Below are 18,564 nucleotides of genomic sequence, written 5' to 3'. Positions count from 1 at the left end.
TTGACATATAGACAAATAATAAGACAAGGCAGTAGATGACATTTAATCAGAATAACATAAATTAAGTTCTACAGGAGTTGAGAGAGGAGGAACTCATGACAAGCCAGGATAATCAGGGAAGAACCTAACGGAGATCAAATCTGAATTAAACCCCCATTATCATCTTTAATAAATCACCAGAAAACAACTGAGGAGGAGCAAAATTTCAGGGGAGAAGAGTCAACAGTGGCAGGCCAAGGAGAAGTCAAGTGTGTATTTTTAGCAGCCCACGCAGTGAGCACATTATAGTCACATCAGTGGTAAGAGTGTGTGTGCACACACACCTGTGTCACTTCTGAGTGAGGGGTGGGAACAGCTGAATGGCCATATATAATCTGTTCACATTTAAACAATGTATAAATTGGTATGATGTTCATATCAACTCTCTCTTCTTGATTTCAGAACAATTCCCTTATGCCTAACACTCCCTGACCAGCATCATCAATCATTTAAAATGCACAGATAAAACCAGTGTAGGCAGTGGTTATCTATAGATGGTGGGATTTAAGGCAAATGATCACCTACCATGGACCAGGTAATATACTAAACATTAGGAATATTAAGACTATTATTTTTATTATAAGAGGTCCTTTATGTATCTAATAGTATAGGACCAGGCTTTTTACATCTAACCCTTCCAATTATCAGAGTAACCTTGCAAGGTAGAAATTTGTATCCCCATTTTCCAAATTTGCAAACACAAAAGGTTCCGAAACCTGCCCACAGTCATACAATAGAAACCGGTGATGCTGTGACTGAAACTCTGGTCTGCTGATTCATGTATACAGTGTCTTCCTCTGTCCCTAGGAAGGACATGGGCACACCCCTCAAATGACTGCAACAGCCTAACTGTATCCTTCCCGCCAGTCTCTCCTCATTCTCATCTTTCCTCATACATAAATATTTTATGACTCTTGTGTAGCAGGCATGATACTATGGCTGCAAACCTCAGAACTTCCCATGTCAGGGAAATAGGATATTCACAACCATGCCTCCTCCACACACAGTGATTTTCCTAAAAGGAGAAGCTGATAAAGTCATTTCCTACCTTTAAATCCTTTGGTGGCTCCTAATCACCTTCAGGGTGAAGCTTTAACTTCAGAACTCACAAAGCCCCTCACGATGTATTCTTAACCAGCTTTTGCAGTCTCATCTCCCATACACCCCCCAAACATACCCTGTACTCCTGCCATCCGAGCATCTTGATGTAGCCATACTCTTGCGTTTCTAGGCCACGGCACATGTTGCTTCCTGTGTGAAAGGCCTGTTAAACCCACATCCACCCAGCTAATAACTACCGATTCTTCGAGGCTTGGGTTAAGTGTGTACTTCTCTAGAAAACCATTACTTATGTTCCCAATGTGACATCAGGTCCCCTTGAAGGAGACCCCACAAAACCCTCAATCATAGCCCTTGTCATAATGTGTTCTTGCTGCTGGCCTGCTTGCTTTTGCTGCTCCCAGACTGTAGGTTCTTTGAGACCAAGCACATACCTTTCATACCTATAATGCCACAACCTAGCACGGAGCCTAGCACAGTGCTCGTGTTCAACAAATATCTGTGGAATGACTAGAGCACCTAGTCTAGTGGGATAGACACATGTACACAATAAAATAAAATATGACAAATGTGAAAATAAGAAAAGTATAGCACGAATGCTATCCAAGGAAGGGGAAAAGTAGGAAAATCTTGGAAACCCTTCTACCTGCATCTCTGGGGTTTCCTTACCTGCTTTCTCAGTTTCTTCAAATCCCGCTGCTACTGTTGCTCCGACAATCACGAATACTTACTTTGACCAGGTACTGTTCGAAGCACTTTACGTGAACTAACTTGCTTAACTCTCACAACCATACTATGCATTTCACTGACAAGAAAACTCAAGCTCAAGAATAAAACTCTACTGGCCAGCCGCCCCCCCACCCCCAAAAAAAGGAATAAGACTCTTGCTCAGTGTTCGATAATTAGTTAGCAGCAGAGCCAAGATTTGAACCCAGATCTTCTGCCTCCTGAACCAGGGCTCCAACCAGCACTCTATGCTTCTGTTCTTTGTCAAAAGTGAAATCTCCTCACCAAATACCCAGTTTGTTGCCTCAATTAAACCCAATTAGACCAATAAAGTTAAACTAAGATTCTTTAAATTTTAAACATTCAAATGGAAATGCACCTCAAATTATTACCCACTTCCTAACTTCTTAAATTAAATATCTTGAATATAATTTAACTTTTTTTGTTGACGCCTCAGGACCATTCCTGTTTATTACTAAGAGTGCTGTAAAACAGTAATGCCCTCAGAAACAACTGTTATAACTGGGATATAAGATTGCCCTGTACCAACAGCCTTGGCCTGTGAGCATTTATAAGTGCTTGCAATACAGTTTTGACTCCAAGTCCACCCTTACCCCATGCCTAGTTAGAGCTATTATTCCTTGCTACTGTCAATATGCTTGTCTCTAGAAGCCCACCTGATTTGCTTCCTCCAATCTTCAATAGGCCATGATACCCACTGAAGAGGCAGTAGTCATTTTAGTGCTAGTCACCAAATATTTCTGGCTTTTTGTTTTCCAAGCCTATGCTAAGACTGCAACTCCCTAGTCTTCCTAGGGAAGGCATGGCCATGTGACTTGGTTTGGTCAATGAAATGTGAATGATAGTGACATGTGCCATGTTGGGACAGAAACTTTAAAAGCCAATGTCCATTCAGATCCCTGTACCAGCCAGCCACCAAAAAAAAAAAAAAAAAAAAGCCAGTGTCGACTTCACCATCATCTTTTCATCCAATCAAAATGATCACAGAAGCACATGTTAAGATGGAGTTTCCATTAGCCTCAGTCTTTGACTGACTGTGAGGAGCAAACCTCCCCTGTGCATTCATGCTGGACATGTAGCATGAATGAGAAGTCAACTTTGTTCTGTTAAGCCACTGAAGTCTTGAGGGCTTGTGACTGCAGCCTAACCCAAGCCCTCCAGACCAATACAACAGATCTCTCAGTAATAGACTCTCTCACATAAATAACTTTATTTACAGATTTTATAACAAACATTGTGTTTGCACAAAAGATTTTCTTTGCATCCATCCTGGTGCAAAGCTATTTTCTATATAAAATACGTACAAAACACTGTGCTAGAGGATGAAGATAGTCCATGTCTTATAAAAGCTTCAGTCTTCTGTTGTGGGTGGAAGAGGGATTAAGGCAAATAAGACAAAAAGGCACGTTCTAGTGTTACAGTGGTCTAGAGAGAGACGTCTCCTCTAAATGGGGAGAGAAATATAGAAAAGCTTCACAAAGGAAGTTCCATATCAAATGGCCTTGAAATGTGGGTAAGAATAACAATTAGAGATTCAAGGGGGTCATTTAAGACAGAAAAAGCCAACATTAGTAAAGATATGGAGCAGAAACAGCAAAGTATAAAGAGCAAAAGCAGTTCCATTGGGCTGGCCCGTGGCTCACTCGGGAGAGTGTGGTGCTGATAACACCAAGGCCACGGGTTCGGATCCCATATAGGGATGGCCGGTTGCTCACTGGGTGAGTGTGGTGCTGACAACACCAAGTCAAGGGTTAAGATCCCCTTACCGGTCATCTTTTAAAAAAAAAAAAAAAAAAAAAAAGCAGTTCCATTGATCTGGAAAACACAATAAAACCTAAGGGGATGGCAAGAAATGAGTTTGCTCATCCTGCCCATGCCAGGCTGGTCTGTGCCTAATTCAAAAGACACTGACAGTCTTGGCTGGAGAAGTGACACACCTGTAAGTGATGGTAGTACACATAACAGATGGGAGGAAAGAAAAAAATGTTAGGGGGGTTCTACAGTAATTCACGGAATGATACCGATAGCCCCAGATCAGTGTGATGACAGTAGGAGTGGAAAGAAGTAGATGCCAGGAATAGTGTGGAGGTAAAATCAACAAGACCTGGGAACCAACCGAACTGGGGGAGAAAAGAAAGGCAAGAAGGAACTTGAGGTGCAGATCTTGGGTAGCTGAGAGAGCTGTTATTCCAAGTAGCTGAGGATAATCAGAGAAGTGACAGTAGCAAATAAAGGGTTCTATATTTCTTTTCTGATGGTTAGTTCCAGCTTCATTTGAAGCAATACTGCTACTTGTTTATCCTCTGCTACAGCCAGGACAGAGGGGCTTCTTAGCTTGATGCCACCAACCTACCTTTAATTCAACCTCATCTCCTGCTTTTTCCAATAAGAAGCCCCCTGGAACCACTAAAGCATTTCAAGTCTCAGTGGCCAACTTTACCACTCTCACTTCCTCATCTGCTCACCTCTCCTTCCCCTTCACCCCCAGCCAGGCCTACCCACTTTTTGTGGCCCAACTCAAGCCTCAGCTACCCTGTGAAACACATAATCTCTCCTTTTCCTGATTTCTACTGTCTTGGAATCCTAGAGACTGTACCATTAGTATCATTTTCATGTGTGTGCTTTATTCCCAGAACTTATATTACAGGCCCATTAGAATTTTCTATCTTAAATGTCTTTCAGTTTCCCTCAGTCAATGCCTTGCACAAGAACGTACTCAGTAGACACCTTAATAATGAATCCAAAGTCAATTAGTCTCTAAGAATATGCACGTCTTGTTTCATCATTAATAATTTTATTAAGCCATGGTTAGACATTTAGACATATGAAATAGAGAGATTTACCACTTAACATTCAAAATGTTAAGAATCTTTAATCTTAGGAGATCTTGTTGCCTTAAAAGATTATTTGTTGCCAGTTTCCTTTTAATCCTCTGTTGACTTGAAGGTACACTAAACAGTTCAGTGATCATCACTCTAAGATGATTCTGACTTAGAAACAACCTAATCTGTCACGAGGCCTATTTTACTTTCAGTAACCTAATAAGTGTTTTTTCGACCCTCTTGTCCAACTATCTACAGTATAGATAATTGAGAGCATATCCACAGAAAAGTTTGCAAGTATTTTTACTTTCTGGGATAACAGCTGAGTTCATCGGTCCCTCCCTAAATTAATTACAATGATTCGGTTCTCACGTCTTACTCCTTCCTTCTATGTGAGAGAAACATAAATAAAATGAAGTTTACTGAAGAATCATAAAAATGGGCACTGTTATAAAATGGAATCCAAAATATTCATGGGACACTCTTCTAACCAAATTTGTTCTCCTCACTAAAATATTTCCTCTTGCAAACAAGATCACCAAGGAGACAATGGGGAACAGCTCCAGAAGGAAAAGAAGCCAGAGAGGAGTACTTTGCCAAATTGACCCCCGTCTTTCTCAACAGCTGGCCCCCGGTAGAGCAGCAATCAATGACAACCGCTACCCATACGCTGCTGATTTCCGCGCAGGCTTTCCCTGGACTTTTCCTTCATCTTCCCACAGCGGGGCCCAAATAACCGTGTCCTCCCTTTGCTTCAAAGTGCACAGCGCTGCGGGGTCTGTCGCGCAGGTGACCTCGGCCCGCATCCGGCCGGCCTTTCCCCCAGAGCTGGCAGCCCCCACCCAGGCGAGGTCACCAAGGGGCCGAGCTCGCAGCCCGAGGGGCCGCTGGGCCCTGCACCGACCCTTCCCTCCCCGGCTCGAGCGCACGGGCTCCGCGTCCTGCCCAGCCCAGGTCCCACGTCCGGCGAGGGCCCCGGGGCGGGGCGGCGCAGCTCCCGTTAGCTGCAGGCGGCTGTCACGCCCCGAAACGCACAGGGCAGGCCCTTACCGCAGCAGAGAGGGAGGCAGGGAGAGGCGGCGCCCGGCCCGGCGCGGGGCGGGAAGGCGGAAGCGGCTGCGCAGGCGGCGGCGACAGCCGCGGGGAACCCCGGCGGGCGCCCACGACGCGGTGGGCTGCATGGGCGCCGCCATAGTGGGGACGCAGCGGCGGGCGGAGCGCGCGGCCGCGACCCGGGTCGGGCATCCGCGGCCAATGGGCGCGCGGGAGCCGGGCGGGGCGCCGGGCTGGCCAATACGGAGCTGCGCTGCGGGAGTGGGCGGGCGCGGGCCAGAGTTTCCCAATGGGCGCAGGAGCCCGGGAGGTTCCCGGCCCGCCCACCGCGCCTCCGCGGGGACCGGGCTGCGGGGGGTGCGGCCTGCCTAGTTGCGACCTGCCGGTGAGCGCAGGGCCCTCTCCTCGAACTCTCCGGGGCACGTCCGGCCGCCTGGAGTCCTCTCCCCCCGGCTTCACGGCCCAGAGGCGCGCTGTCCTCCCAAGCCCGCTCTGAGGAACCCGCACCTCCAGAGCCTGTTTCTCCGCCCGTGCAAGTGTCCGAGAGTGAAGGGTGGGCACGGTCTTCCACGCCGAGCGCCGCCGGTCTGCTTCTGGGGGCCCCAGGCTTTGGACCTCCTTGGGCCCTGGCCAGTCCCTTGGGGTGAGGGGGCAGAGGTCTGGGCTGCTGTTGTGTATTACTAAATTCAGAGCCTCTCAGAAAATTTTTAGTCCCGGCACACGGTCACCCCACCCCTACCCTTTGCGCCTCCGGAGGTCCCAGCTCTCTCCTACCCGACTCCCTTATTCCCGCAGCATTATTCTCCTCGGTACAATTTAAACTTAATTCCTTGGAAGGGAGGGGAACTTTAAGCTGCGATCCTTGGATGTCAACCCCAAAACAACCCTACCTTACTAAAGTAAGGCAGTTCGCCCTGGCAAAAAGCCATCTGGGAGGAGGCCTAAGGCAAGAATGGGCTGGTGGGCGAGGAGGCGCGGCCTTTGGCTAGGGTCAGTCCTCTGGGACAGGCCGGTTGCGAGTGATTTGGGAAAAGTCCTATCACCTCTTTGAGCTTTGGTTTCCTTAGGGATATTACACGGACCAAAATAAAAAGTGCAAAGTTTCTAGAAAAATGGTCTGCCACTGAGTAAGAACTCTGCTGGGATTAGATCAGGCACCCAGCCCTGCAGGCCCTTCAGCAAGGATGGAGAACAGTGTGGTCAGTGAGAGAAGTAGGGAGGTCTGGAACCCTGTGGAGAGGCTGGAGAGGTGTTTCTCCAAAGATACTTGGCTCTGCCCAGCCTCCCTGGCTACATGCCCTGGGAATCCTTGAGTGCAGGACAAAAAAGCCTACCTCCCTTTCTTGGCACCAAGGAGGGAGTTGGTGTGTAAAAAAGCCTTTGCGAAACCTGCTGCTCCTCCCCTCCCCCACAATCCAATACCAAATAGCGGCCACCTCTCAAGCCCCAGGGCCACAAGGCAGCATTGAGAGTAGATGAGCTGAACCAAGCTCCTTCTGCACCTGGACAGGGCCATGCCACAAGGAGTGCCTACTTGTCCAAAGGCCAGCTGGAGCAGCTCTGCTGTGCCCAAGTCCTGCATCTATTCGCTGCCACCTTCCCTGCCGCTCCCCTACCCTTGTCCACTTTGACCTCAGGGACCCATCATGCAAAGATCTTCCTCCTGCAAAGCTTCTCATCAATTAAAGGCAGCTTAGCAGATTCAGAACTCCACTGGATCTCATTAGGGGTTGAGTCTCTTGCTCTTCAAGCACCTAAAACATACCCCCCTCCTTTCAAACTGGTTCCACAATTTGTATAGAACACAGATGCTGGCATGGATTTAGCCCAGCTCAATGAAGACACATCAAATGGGGCAGAAGTGAGAGATCAAACTAAATTAAGAGGACCGGTGGTCTGGTCCTTCCTCTATGACCTCCTGCTGCCCTTCTCCAAGACAGGGAAAGCAAAGATGTGCTCATTAAAAGTGTCCCTGCTCCCCATGTCCCACCATGCTTGGCCTAACACAAAACTTGAACAGCTTTCTAGATCCTGGCTTACTGATACTTAAAATGTGTGGCCCTGCTCCAGAGCCTATGACTCTAGATACACCCCCAGCCTGACCCTGGGCCACTTGGGCTCCTTGGGGCAGACACAGCCAATCCTCTGCTCAACACATTTTATTGCTTAAGGACAAGGAGATGCACGAGTTTTCAAAATAATTTGGTTTATAGTGTTGATACGTAACAAAAAAAGGGGAAGTATTATAAATCTGATTTTTGTATACACAGGGTATATAGGTGTAAAGCCCTCCAATTCCTGGGCCCAGGCAAACGTAATCATGAGGAGCAAAAAACCTGTTTAACCCCTTCTGTGTTACCCTCTTGTCCCACCCCCCTCCCCCAAATCAGCTCCCTCCCACCCCCAGTGGGCCTCCAGTGGGTCCAGTTCATCCTAACCCTCCCAGTCCCAGCATGATTGCAATTTTTTGTTGACAGAATCACCTACCAGGCTCTGCCTGCCTCCATCATCGAAATCCCCCCCTACAGGGTATTTCCCACCCACACCCTCTAATACTGTGCCACAGGGGCTCTGTGCCTAGAGTGTTGTGGGCACACACCATGAAAGAGGTGGCATCGACTCCTCAGCATCTCAATACTGCAGCTTTGCCAACACTCTTAAGGCCATTCCAGGCCTGGACAGATGCCACACCCATCTCCAGCCAACCCCCAAGGGCCCTTATTCAGCTCAGATGAGGGCAGAATTTCACATTTTGTTTGCCCTGCATAATAGGCAAGGAAGAAAGTAAAGGCCAGGGGCTGGTAGAAGCTGGTCCGGACCACACACACACACGCGCGCACGCACGCACACACACATAAATACAAAAGGGGGGATGGAGGCAAGCACCAGCACCCCTGCCTAGTTGGTGCAGGTGATCATTAGGAAGCTAAGTTCTAGGCCAGGAACAGCCCAGCCATCACAGTTGACCCCTTAATGGACTGGGGCCAGTGCAGCCACAGCATTCCAGTGCTCAGCCCCTCAGCTGGGAGATCAGTGGCTGCTGCCACATGTCCAAAAATGGCTTGTCCTTTCACTACAGAGGAACGTGATGAGGGTGAGGTGAGAAGATGATGGGGTAGATTATTTCATTCCATTTCTTTTTACAACTTCACTTTAGAGACTTCAGAGTTCCAAGTGTCTGCTGTGCTGTGGAACCCCAGAGCGCTCTCCCCTTGATGGCTGGGAATCTCTTGGACCCTGGAATCACCTACTCCATGATGGCCCGGTATAGTGCAGGCTCGATATAATCTTCCCGGTATCTTGAGTTGATAATTCGTTGCCGTTTCTTTTCTTGCTTAACCTCTTTCTCTGTGAAAATCTCATTGAAGCGCATGTCTGAGGCTACTGACTACAGAATAGGCAAGCCAAATAATCACTTTGTGGCCAAGTACCCCAAGAAAAAAAACAAAGGTACGCATCCCTGCCTTATTCCCTCCCCCACAGACAGGAACCACAGGCACACTGAAAACATATACTCACCAGTCTAGACTTGACTCTCTTGGGAAGCTCTTCATCCAGCGTGTACACATCATCTCTCTTAACCACAAGTTGTGAGCCATCCTCAAACTCCACCTACCAAGGAAACAGAGGCCTTTTGGCTAGGATATCCTCCACTATCTCCCTGGTCCACCATACACAGTGGCAATTTCCTGCAGCCAAAGGAAGGACTTGGAACACTGAAGTAAGGACTACCATGTTTGAAGCCACACCTGGGAGACTGGACACAGGACAGACCCCAGCTCTGAAAGGGTTATTGACCCATTAGTTCTGCTAAGAGCAAAGACTCACCTCAGGCCTCAAGAGGAAGCAGTGAATTAATCAAGTATCCCCCACTTTCTGTCAGAATCTTTGTTTACCTGATACATCTGGATGGGGTGGGAGGCCACAAACTTGGCTCCATAGACTTGGCCGTCTGTCCATCTCACTTGGACCACTTCCCCTTCAGCAGGAGGACCCAACTGGAGACAGTCCTGGCTCTGAAGAAAAAGGAAGGAAGGAGAGTGACACTTGAGCACAATGGTAACTGCCATCTACTCAGGGAAGAATGAACCAGGACAAATCCCTGCTCAGATACTTCAAGCAAGGCAGCTCTCTCTGGGCTGAAAGATGCAATAAAGACCTGCTTGCTAAGTCAAAGTCCACCACATATCTCTGCCCCTGCTGCTTCTAGGTTACAAAAAAAAGCAGCTAATAAACTCAGTAAACTTAGCAAACATTGGAGACAAGTGGCAGAATCAATAGTACTTTACACAGTCCCTCAACTGTCCCTCTAAGGGTTCTCTAGGACTCTGCCATGAAGAAATGCTAGACTGTATCAACTGTATTTTAAGAAATTTGTTCTTAACAGGAAAGGTAAGAAAAGAAGTGATCACCTACCACAGGACTTGTCAAAGTACTTTAGAACTTTTACTCCTTCCAGAAGGGGGTACCCTAAGGTGTCTACACCATAGTCCCAGCATAGTGGGAGGTCAATGTACGAGCAAGTTGGATGAATGGAAGTCTGATGGGTAAACCTGGGAGAAGGTCCTTAGAGACATGGCCTAAATGTACACATCAGAGAGGGGCAGGGGCAGTGAGTCTAAAAGGATGTGGATGTTTACAACTGCTCTTACCAATCACACCACATGACAATAAGTTAGAAGAGATTCTACCCTGTCCTGCCAGTTCATTTATTGAGTGGAAACTGTTCTATACTGTACTGCTGGTTCATTTATTAAGTAGGTAATGAATAAATACATTTTGTATGAATCTAACAATTAAACAGAAATACACCCCCCCAACGTCCCCCCCGACCTGAGGTGGAAGTTTTAACTATCTGAACACGTCATCTTTGATAAGTCACATAAGTTCTCTACAATTCAGTTTCACCTCCTATAACAGTAGATCTCAAAGTGTGGTACGCAAACCTCTGAGGAGTTCCTGAGACATTTCAAGGAGCCTGTGAGGCCATTACTGTTCTCATAGTACAGGTCAAGCATCCCTAATCTGAAAATCTGAAATCCAAAATGCTCCAATGAACATTTCCTTCAAGTATCATGTCAGCACTCAAAAAGTTTTGGACTTTGGGGCATATCAGATTTCGGGTTTTCAGATGAGGGATGCTCAACCAGTTATCTGCAAATATTCCAAAATCTGAAAAAACCCAAAATGGGAAACATTTGTGGTCCCAAGCATTTTGGAGAAGGGATATTCAATCAGTTATATTAAAACACTATTGCAGTGACAGTGTAAAATCCATGATGGGTACAACTGCTGGCACCTGAACACAAATCAAGGCAATGGCCCCAGGCTCTATAGTTGTCACTGCATTCTTCACCACTGTGCAATTACAATTTAGAGAAAAAAAGAAAAACCCAGTGTTCACATAACAATGTCCCTTGATTATTAATTTTGTTAAGTGTTAATCCTTGAGTACATGTGTAATACACTTTGGCTGCATATCGAAGTATGATGGCTGTCCTGAGAAAAAACACCTGTGTAATTGTTTGAGTTGTGCACTACACTAGCAGCTTTTTTCATGGAACACCAGTTTTATTTGAAAAAAATGACTGACAAACTATTGTTATTCAGAGTTGGGTATCTGGCAGCTATCTTCATGAAAATGAATGAAGTGAGCCTGTCATTTCAAGGAAAACAAGAGAAAGTATCTATTGCCAATAAAAAAATTCAAGCTTTCAAGCAAAAATTACAATTTCAGAAAAGCTGTACCACTGCTGAGCTTGAAGCTTCAAAAATGTAGTTTTCTGACGAGATTAGTGATACTAAAGAATGTGATTTTTTGATATTTATAATAAAATTTAACAACATTTGGAAGATCTCCATAGCCCAGTGTACCAGTATTTTCTTAATGACCAATGTATGATGTTATAAAGTCCTGCACGGGTAAAGAGTCCATTTTAAGTGCAAGATAGGGTCAATGAGTTTTAATGCAACAGAGTATGAAAAGTTCATTAATCTGCTTTCACATTTTTATTGCAACTAACTTTTAACAAACTGCCACTCATTAAGTTTTGATGAGATATCAAAGAATAATAATCACAATTACCTGAAAGGCTATTGAAATACTCCTCCCCTTTCCAACTACATATCTGTGTGAGGCTGAATTTTCTTCCTGTACTTCAACCAAAACAATGTTATCACAACAGATTGAAGTCACATTAACGAGATTTGCAAGGGGCTGGCCAGTTAGCTCAGTTGGTTAGAGCGCCAACTGAGTTATAACACCAAGGCCAAGGGTTCAGATCCTTGTATCAGCCAGCCACTCCCCCCACCCCAAAAGAGTGATTTTTTCATTAAAAAATGGATTGTTTTAAATTAATCTCAGTTTTAATTTCTATTGGAGTAATATTCATAGACTGTAACCCACAAAAACACAAGCTCTATGGGATCCTCAATAACTTTTAGAAAAGGAAGTCCTGAGATTACTGTTCCATAAGTTAGAAATAATACCCCTCAGAGGTGGTATGAGAAGTTAAAGAGAACTTGACATAAAGCACTTAACATAGTACCTGGCATACTATAAGAACTTGATAAATAATAACTATCTTACTGCTATGAATACTACCAATACTGTCTTTAGTATAACATGTCTACCTTATAACTAATGAATGTGCTTTTAGCAATTAAGTTGCTAATGTGGTATAAACATGGGAAATACCTGATTTGTTAAAGGAAGAAGGGCTTTATTCCTCTACCTTGGGGCTTAGTCTGCCACACGAGAAGGCAGGGTGGGGGTAGGGTAAACCTGAACTAAGTCCTGAATACTGAGCCAGGAAACCTAGGATTTGAGTCCACGCAATGCCTCTTTAGTGTCTCAGGTGTTGATAACATAAGCAGGCCAGGGGTGTCTTCAAGCAGTTTCTACTTGGTCCCAAAGCCCTCAACTGTGAAGAGCCCAAAACAGATTCCAAGTTGGATAATTCTCCTAAAATCACACAATTACTAAACAATGAAGCTAGTACTGGCAAATTGGTTTGATTCCAAAGGGCTCTTATACTGCACTAGAATGCCTGTAAGGATAGTTTAGACCAAAACATAGGTATGTTTCAAAGAACTGCAGAAAACACTGATTCCCACGAAATTCTAGGGGAAGAAGGGTACTTACTAGCACACAATTTTCTTTGCAAGGACAGCCCAGTACAGATGCTTCTTTCTGTTTGGGGACCGACTGATGGAGCCATGGGACCTGGCTAGAAAAGGCAAGCAGACCCATACCAGTCTGCCAGCCAGACCTAGAGATATTCCCCATCCCAAACTGCCCAAGAAGCTCCTTGCAGACATTACCACTATGTCCTCAGGATAAAGATTGTCGCTGAAGGAACCATCATCAAAGTTGACTTCATAGAAGGTCTCAGTGGTGAGCCTGACCACCTCACACTGGTAGAAGCGCCCATTCTTATGCTTGCTAATGACCTTCTGGCCTGCAGTGATGCTCTGCAAGGCCCCCTTGGCACGCTGGAAAAGACAAGAGGCTTGAGTTACTCACACAGACTTGAGGCCTGGCAAATGGGGACCGAGATCAATCAGTTCCTCTTTATCAGGGAAAGAGCATTAGAATGGAAAGTGAAAGGGAGAGAAGAGATGGGAGCTGAAACAGGCCTTTTTAGATATTCATATCCCAGCCAGGGCAGTGGAAGAAACGGTGCCATATTTTCCTCTATAAATTTAGCTCCTCCCTAGCTCCCAATCCACAATGGGTCGTTTCACCACACCATCTTACCCAAAACTCCCTGAACAGACTCTTGTGACTTCCCTGTTGTTGTGAGGAACTGACCAAACACCACCTACTAATGCACACAGCTTAGATACAAACCAAAGTATCAAAGGGGAGACTCAATAGGTGACCAGAGGCCCTGGGCCCCCAGGCAGTGCTCCCCACAGATCTCAGCACTGGCTCTATCTACCCTTCAGGCTAGGACACAAAGAATGAGGTTTCCTGGATGTCCCCAGCTGCATACAACAAACTGCCCCCATGACAAGGGTCCTGCAATTGCCATCTCTGGTGCCCTCACCTCATCCTTCTTGTTCTGAACTTGTCCTTGATGTTAATGGGATCACAAAGAACATGGTAGCCTCATGTCCAGCCACTCCTGCCCAACCTGCCCACACACTCTGCTCTGCTCAGCCATGCCGCCTCCTTGCTGGTCCCTGAACGTGTGTGCCACACGTTTTTACTCAGGGTCTCTGCATTGCTTTTCCCTCTTCCTGACATGCCATTCCTCACTTATCTGCACAGTTGCTCCCTCACATCCAAGTGTCAACTTACTAATGCCATTCCTTAGTACCTCCTCTTCCATTCCCCGTATCCTGCTTTATTTCTATGCACCACACTTCTCACCATCTTATGTTCTGTGTATCTTCTAGTTTCCTACATATCTTTCAACTATGCTATATCCACCAGAAGGACAGGGACATTTTTGTCCAGTCCACTGGTATATTTCTAGCACCCAAAACTATGCCTGGCGTGTAGTAAATGCTCAATAAATATTTGAAGAACGAATCAGTGAAAGAAATTCTCAACGGTACCTGCAAATTCCTCACAGCATCAGCAGTCTACAGCTGCCAACTTCTGCATGTGGAGATGAAAATCCCAAAAGCACTACCCTGTTCCACAATAAGACTATCATTTCCCCACCATGGCTGGGACTCAACGCTACCTCAAGCTTTTACTCCTCTAGTCTCACATACACATAGAATAATTTTTCAACTTCCTAAGGTCCTAACCATACCCCTGACCACCTCTCATTCGCAATAAAATATCTTTATAAAAAAGGAGAATCTAGTCAGCTAACAAAGACTTTTCTGTGATCCCAAATGGCAGAGTGCAAAGTTCACTCTTTGGGACAGGCCCTCTGCTGTATTTCCACACTATTGACAAACCTGTATGACCATCTCTTCTGTGGGACTGTAACTCACTGATAGCAGGGTCTTCCCCAACTATAGTCCGGCTTCTGACCTAACCTCCGACAACAACCCAGTGTGGAGTACTCAATAATCACCAAACCAGACCTGCCTTCTCTGCAGCCTGTGGCCACCGTATTCCCTCTGCTAGCTTACTAGACTGTGGTGTTCTACTATTTTCACTGGCTCATGCTCTGCTATCTGCTTCTCATACTGGCCATCTCCAGAGCCCTGTTGCTAATGGGAACTGGATTTAACTGTCCTGTTAAATGCTGGTAATATCCAGTCTTTACCCTCATGGCTAATCCAGCTGCCTGCTGGTTGCTCAACTGGAATGTTCCAGAGACGTCAAAGACTACATGTCCTGGGGCCGGCCCGTGGCTCACTTGGGAGAGTGTGGTGCTGACAACACCAAGGCGACAGGTTCGGATCCCTATATAGGGATGGCTGGTTAGCTCATTGGGTGAGCGTGGTGCTGACAACATCAAGTTAAGGGTTCAGATCCCTTTGCCGGTCATCTTTAAAAAAAAAAAAAAAGACTACATGTCCTTTCCTCTTTTTCATCCCTTCCCCAGTTCCTGATTGCAGTTAACAACATCATCCTATCTCTCCTTTCCATCTCTCAAGGGAGTAACCTGAGTCATTTTCAGTGTCTGTTCCCACACCCTTTCCTCCTCCCCTCCCTCTCTCTCCATCCCCTCTCCCCACGGCGAACAACAAACACTGTCAAGATCTTGGGGTCAGATGTGACCCCAAAGCTCTGCCAATGTGTCCTCATTTCAGACCTCACTCTCTCCTAAGCCAACTGGTTGCCCTGTCTCAAGTTCTTATTCCTTGAATCCTCTCCTCAATCACCACAGTAGAATGACTGTTAGAAAATACAGTTCAAAATTATAATATTAAAAAAGTTCTCCTCATCCAGGGGAGAGGTCAGACTCCCAAGAGTGGCAATCCAGGGCCTTCATTCATCCTCGGCGCTGCTCACCTCAAGCATCATCCCCACCATGTTCCCAGGACCAGTCTTGTATGTTCATTCTTCCAGACTTAGCCTGTTTCTGAAGCCTTGAATGCCCTCCCACTCATCATTTCTTATCATTTAAGACCCACTTGAAAAGCTACCTTCTACCCAAATCCTTTCTTAACTCTTCTAGCTAACATTGCATGTATCTTTCTCTGAGCTTCACCATTTAGAGAACTGCAAAAGTCTCTACTGTATGGAAGTTAATGCTTAACTGTTGGGAGGTCTCCCCACTAATTCTCAACATTTACAGAGCTTCTGCTATGTCCCTGACACTGGGTGAAGTAATAAGGACCCCCAGATTAATAAGATACGGACCCTAAAGGAGTTTATCCGGGTGGAGAAGCAAATGAGTAAATGGATAATCAAATGAAATCACCCACAAGCAGCTTGGTGCCACTGGATTGCAAAGTACAAGGCAGGGAGTAGAGATGGACAGGGGCCATCGCTTAATCCCTCACTCATTAGCACTCTCCATAAAGCATAATGCTTGAGGAAATATTTGCGGACACAATAAATGGATGGCATGCAGAGAAAATGATCCTGAAAACTGCCAGGAGAATTCTAGAATGGCACTCTTCCTCACCTCCAAATTAGGAATCTTGTGCCGGAAGCAGGTAATGAAGACAACAAAAGGCCAGTCGTCCGGCTGCATCATCACTCCGGCAGCCTGGGCACAGCTCACATGAAAAGCAGTTGGGCAACGGCCATGAGAACACTGCACGCAGCAGCCGGCGGTTCTTTTCCTCCTCTTCTTGCAGAAGACACATTTCTGCAACACAGGGAAAGAAAGCCAATGATTCCAGGAACTGATAGTACAGCCTCCTCTATTGTCCCCCCTCCCAAATGCACACAGCCAACTGAGCTAGAGCCAACCCCCTTCCCAAAACACGAGGGCACACACAACCTGTTCTCATCTCATGTCTCATTATGGGTGTCCTTATTCAGTAATTTAACAACAGGGTGAGAATGACAAACTGACCAATACCAGAGGGTAAAAGTGGCTACTGGCCAAGCAGAGATGCTTTGTTCTCATGCACCCAGAGACCCTTCAGTAGGGTAACTGTGTAGAGTCCACACACCCAACTCTTCTTCCTTACCAGTTTGAAGCGGGGCAGGGGGATTTTGCTCACATCCACCGGACTTCTTTCTGCAATGTTGACAAACCTTGCTTCCAAAATTGCCACAGCACATGAAACGTGGACCCACCTGCCAAAAGGCAAAGGCTACCTCAGTCAGCCCTGGGTCCAAGGCCCTGTGATCTTTTCCTCTAATGTGGGCCTGCACACAGTGTATCCTCCCTTACCCAGTGTGACCACTGACCTCCACCAGCAGGTACCTGGGACCCAGGAAGGTGGGAGCCAGAAGTGTTGCCATACTGAGTGTGTGGAAACAGCTCCCCCCAACACTGCCCAGGCTTAGCACAGGGCCACACTTCTTACACTCTCACTCATTCAGTCTGTTGCAAAATGAGCAGAGCCCCAGCTAATTGAGTGTGGCAGGTTTCAGGGAGTGAGAGTAAATTAGAGAGCTTGACACAGACCTCTTTCACCACAGGACCTATGTGCTTCCTGAAAACATACCCAACTGTGCCCCAATCTGCCAGTAACCACAGCTCTCCCCTAGGCTGAAATGACCTCTCCCTTCTGCTCCCTTTATCCATAGCAGACTTACTCTTTAAGGTCTGGCCCAAGCCCCACATACTCTGAGAGGTCTGTTCGACAGATACCCTTAGAGAATGAGAGAATTGGTGCTGGGCATTTCTGGGAAACCCAACATGAGCCAGGATGAGAACAACAAAAATGGTGAAAGCACTTAAAATGAGGCCATGTGAAAACCTACCACAGACAAGGCTGAGGCTGCGTGGAAGCTGTCTGCAGCGCCGGCAAGGCTACTGTGTGGGAGCGCGAACAGATTTGTTTTGTGTAGCTTGGAGGACAGAATAGGGATTAAAAGGTAAAGGTGAGAGGCTCAAGCAGGGCTCTTTCCACCCCAAATAAAGAAAACGTTACCGGCACTGTCCCACAATTGTGAGGAACACCATGACCTCAAGCAATGGCAGCAAGTGCCTTGAAAGGAGTGGAAGCAGCAAGAAGAGTCCTCTATCTGGAACAGCAAGCGGGGCTTCCCGAGAGGCGGGAGGCTGGACAGCATGTATGCTTCAAGTTCCCACATGAGCTCGCTTGGAAGCAGGCTACTCACTGCTAGTGCCCACTCACCTGTGTGTGCTATCCCCCAGACAGCGAGCTCTCCAGGGCAAAAACCTCATTTATCCTATGCTGCTACCTCTGAACAACTAAACATGAGACTGAGCACAAAGATCCAGCTCTGTGGAAATGAGCTGACTGACAGCAGAGAAGCCCAGAAACTTCTGTAGATTTGATTCAGTAGTGGGTGGGCCTGGCTGAGCTCTTCTCAATGTCCCACTGTCCTCCTGGAGGACACTCACCCTCATTCCAAACAGCAGGTCTGAGCCAGGGAGAGTTTGCTGTATGAAAAGTTGCTCTCTAGACCCTGGCCGTGGCCACTCTGCACACCAGCTCCAGCTTTAACAGGGTAAATGTCCTTGCTCTCAGCCCACAAAGTCCCTGCATCACCTTTATGGGGTCTTCATACTCTTGTGAGGCCACTCTTTGCTCCTCCAAAAGAAAGATGTTACTTACATCTCTGCCTCAGAGGGAAAATTGGAGTTGGCAAGGTCTGGGAGTATTTGGCTCCCCTTGGCATCCTATGTTTAAAATTAGCCTTGGAGATGCTATTTCAGGGACACATGATGTGCTTCCCAAATCCTCATAGGTCATTCAGGAGAACAGCCACTGCCCTTGCAATGCTGCTGCACGCTGCTTCAGAACCGAGCCTGTGCGTTCTCCGACTGATCAGAAAACT

The 18,564-nt window shown here is 46.6% G+C and overlaps 2 protein-coding genes across 6 annotated transcripts in view; both read right to left on the bottom strand.

The window, feature by feature from the left end:
* ST3GAL3 (ST3 beta-galactoside alpha-2,3-sialyltransferase 3) overlaps positions 1-5,864 on the bottom strand; it is a 193,504-nt gene extending 187,640 nt beyond the window's left edge. For both annotated transcript variants that reach the window (XM_063104146.1, XM_063104147.1), the window contains exon 1: positions 5,718-5,864. The gene's annotated coding sequence lies outside the window, so the exon portion shown is untranslated. The remainder of the gene's footprint in view (positions 1-5,717) is intronic.
* A 2,255-nt stretch (positions 5,865-8,119) lies between these two features.
* The window catches only part of KDM4A (lysine demethylase 4A), a 44,452-nt gene continuing 34,007 nt past the window's right edge, over positions 8,120-18,564 (bottom strand). For all 4 annotated transcript variants that reach the window (XM_063104143.1, XM_063104144.1, XM_063104142.1 and 1 more), the window contains 6 exons: positions 16,779-16,887; positions 16,265-16,450; positions 13,044-13,214; positions 9,617-9,736; positions 9,240-9,332; positions 8,120-9,108 (listed from right to left, as the gene is read on the bottom strand). In XM_063104143.1, coding sequence (XP_062960213.1) covers positions 8,968-9,108; positions 9,240-9,332; positions 9,617-9,736; positions 13,044-13,214; positions 16,265-16,450; positions 16,779-16,887 — 820 coding nt within the window. In that variant the 3' untranslated portion in view covers positions 8,120-8,967. The remainder of the gene's footprint in view (positions 9,109-9,239; positions 9,333-9,616; positions 9,737-13,043; positions 13,215-16,264; positions 16,451-16,778; positions 16,888-18,564) is intronic.

The sequence above is a fragment of the Cynocephalus volans genome, chromosome 8, assembly GCF_027409185.1.
Source record: "Cynocephalus volans isolate mCynVol1 chromosome 8, mCynVol1.pri, whole genome shotgun sequence".
Taxonomy (NCBI): domain Eukaryota; kingdom Metazoa; phylum Chordata; class Mammalia; order Dermoptera; family Cynocephalidae; genus Cynocephalus; species Cynocephalus volans.
The sequence above is the reverse complement of the archived record's forward strand: the minus strand, read 5'-3'. Positions and strand labels throughout refer to the sequence as shown.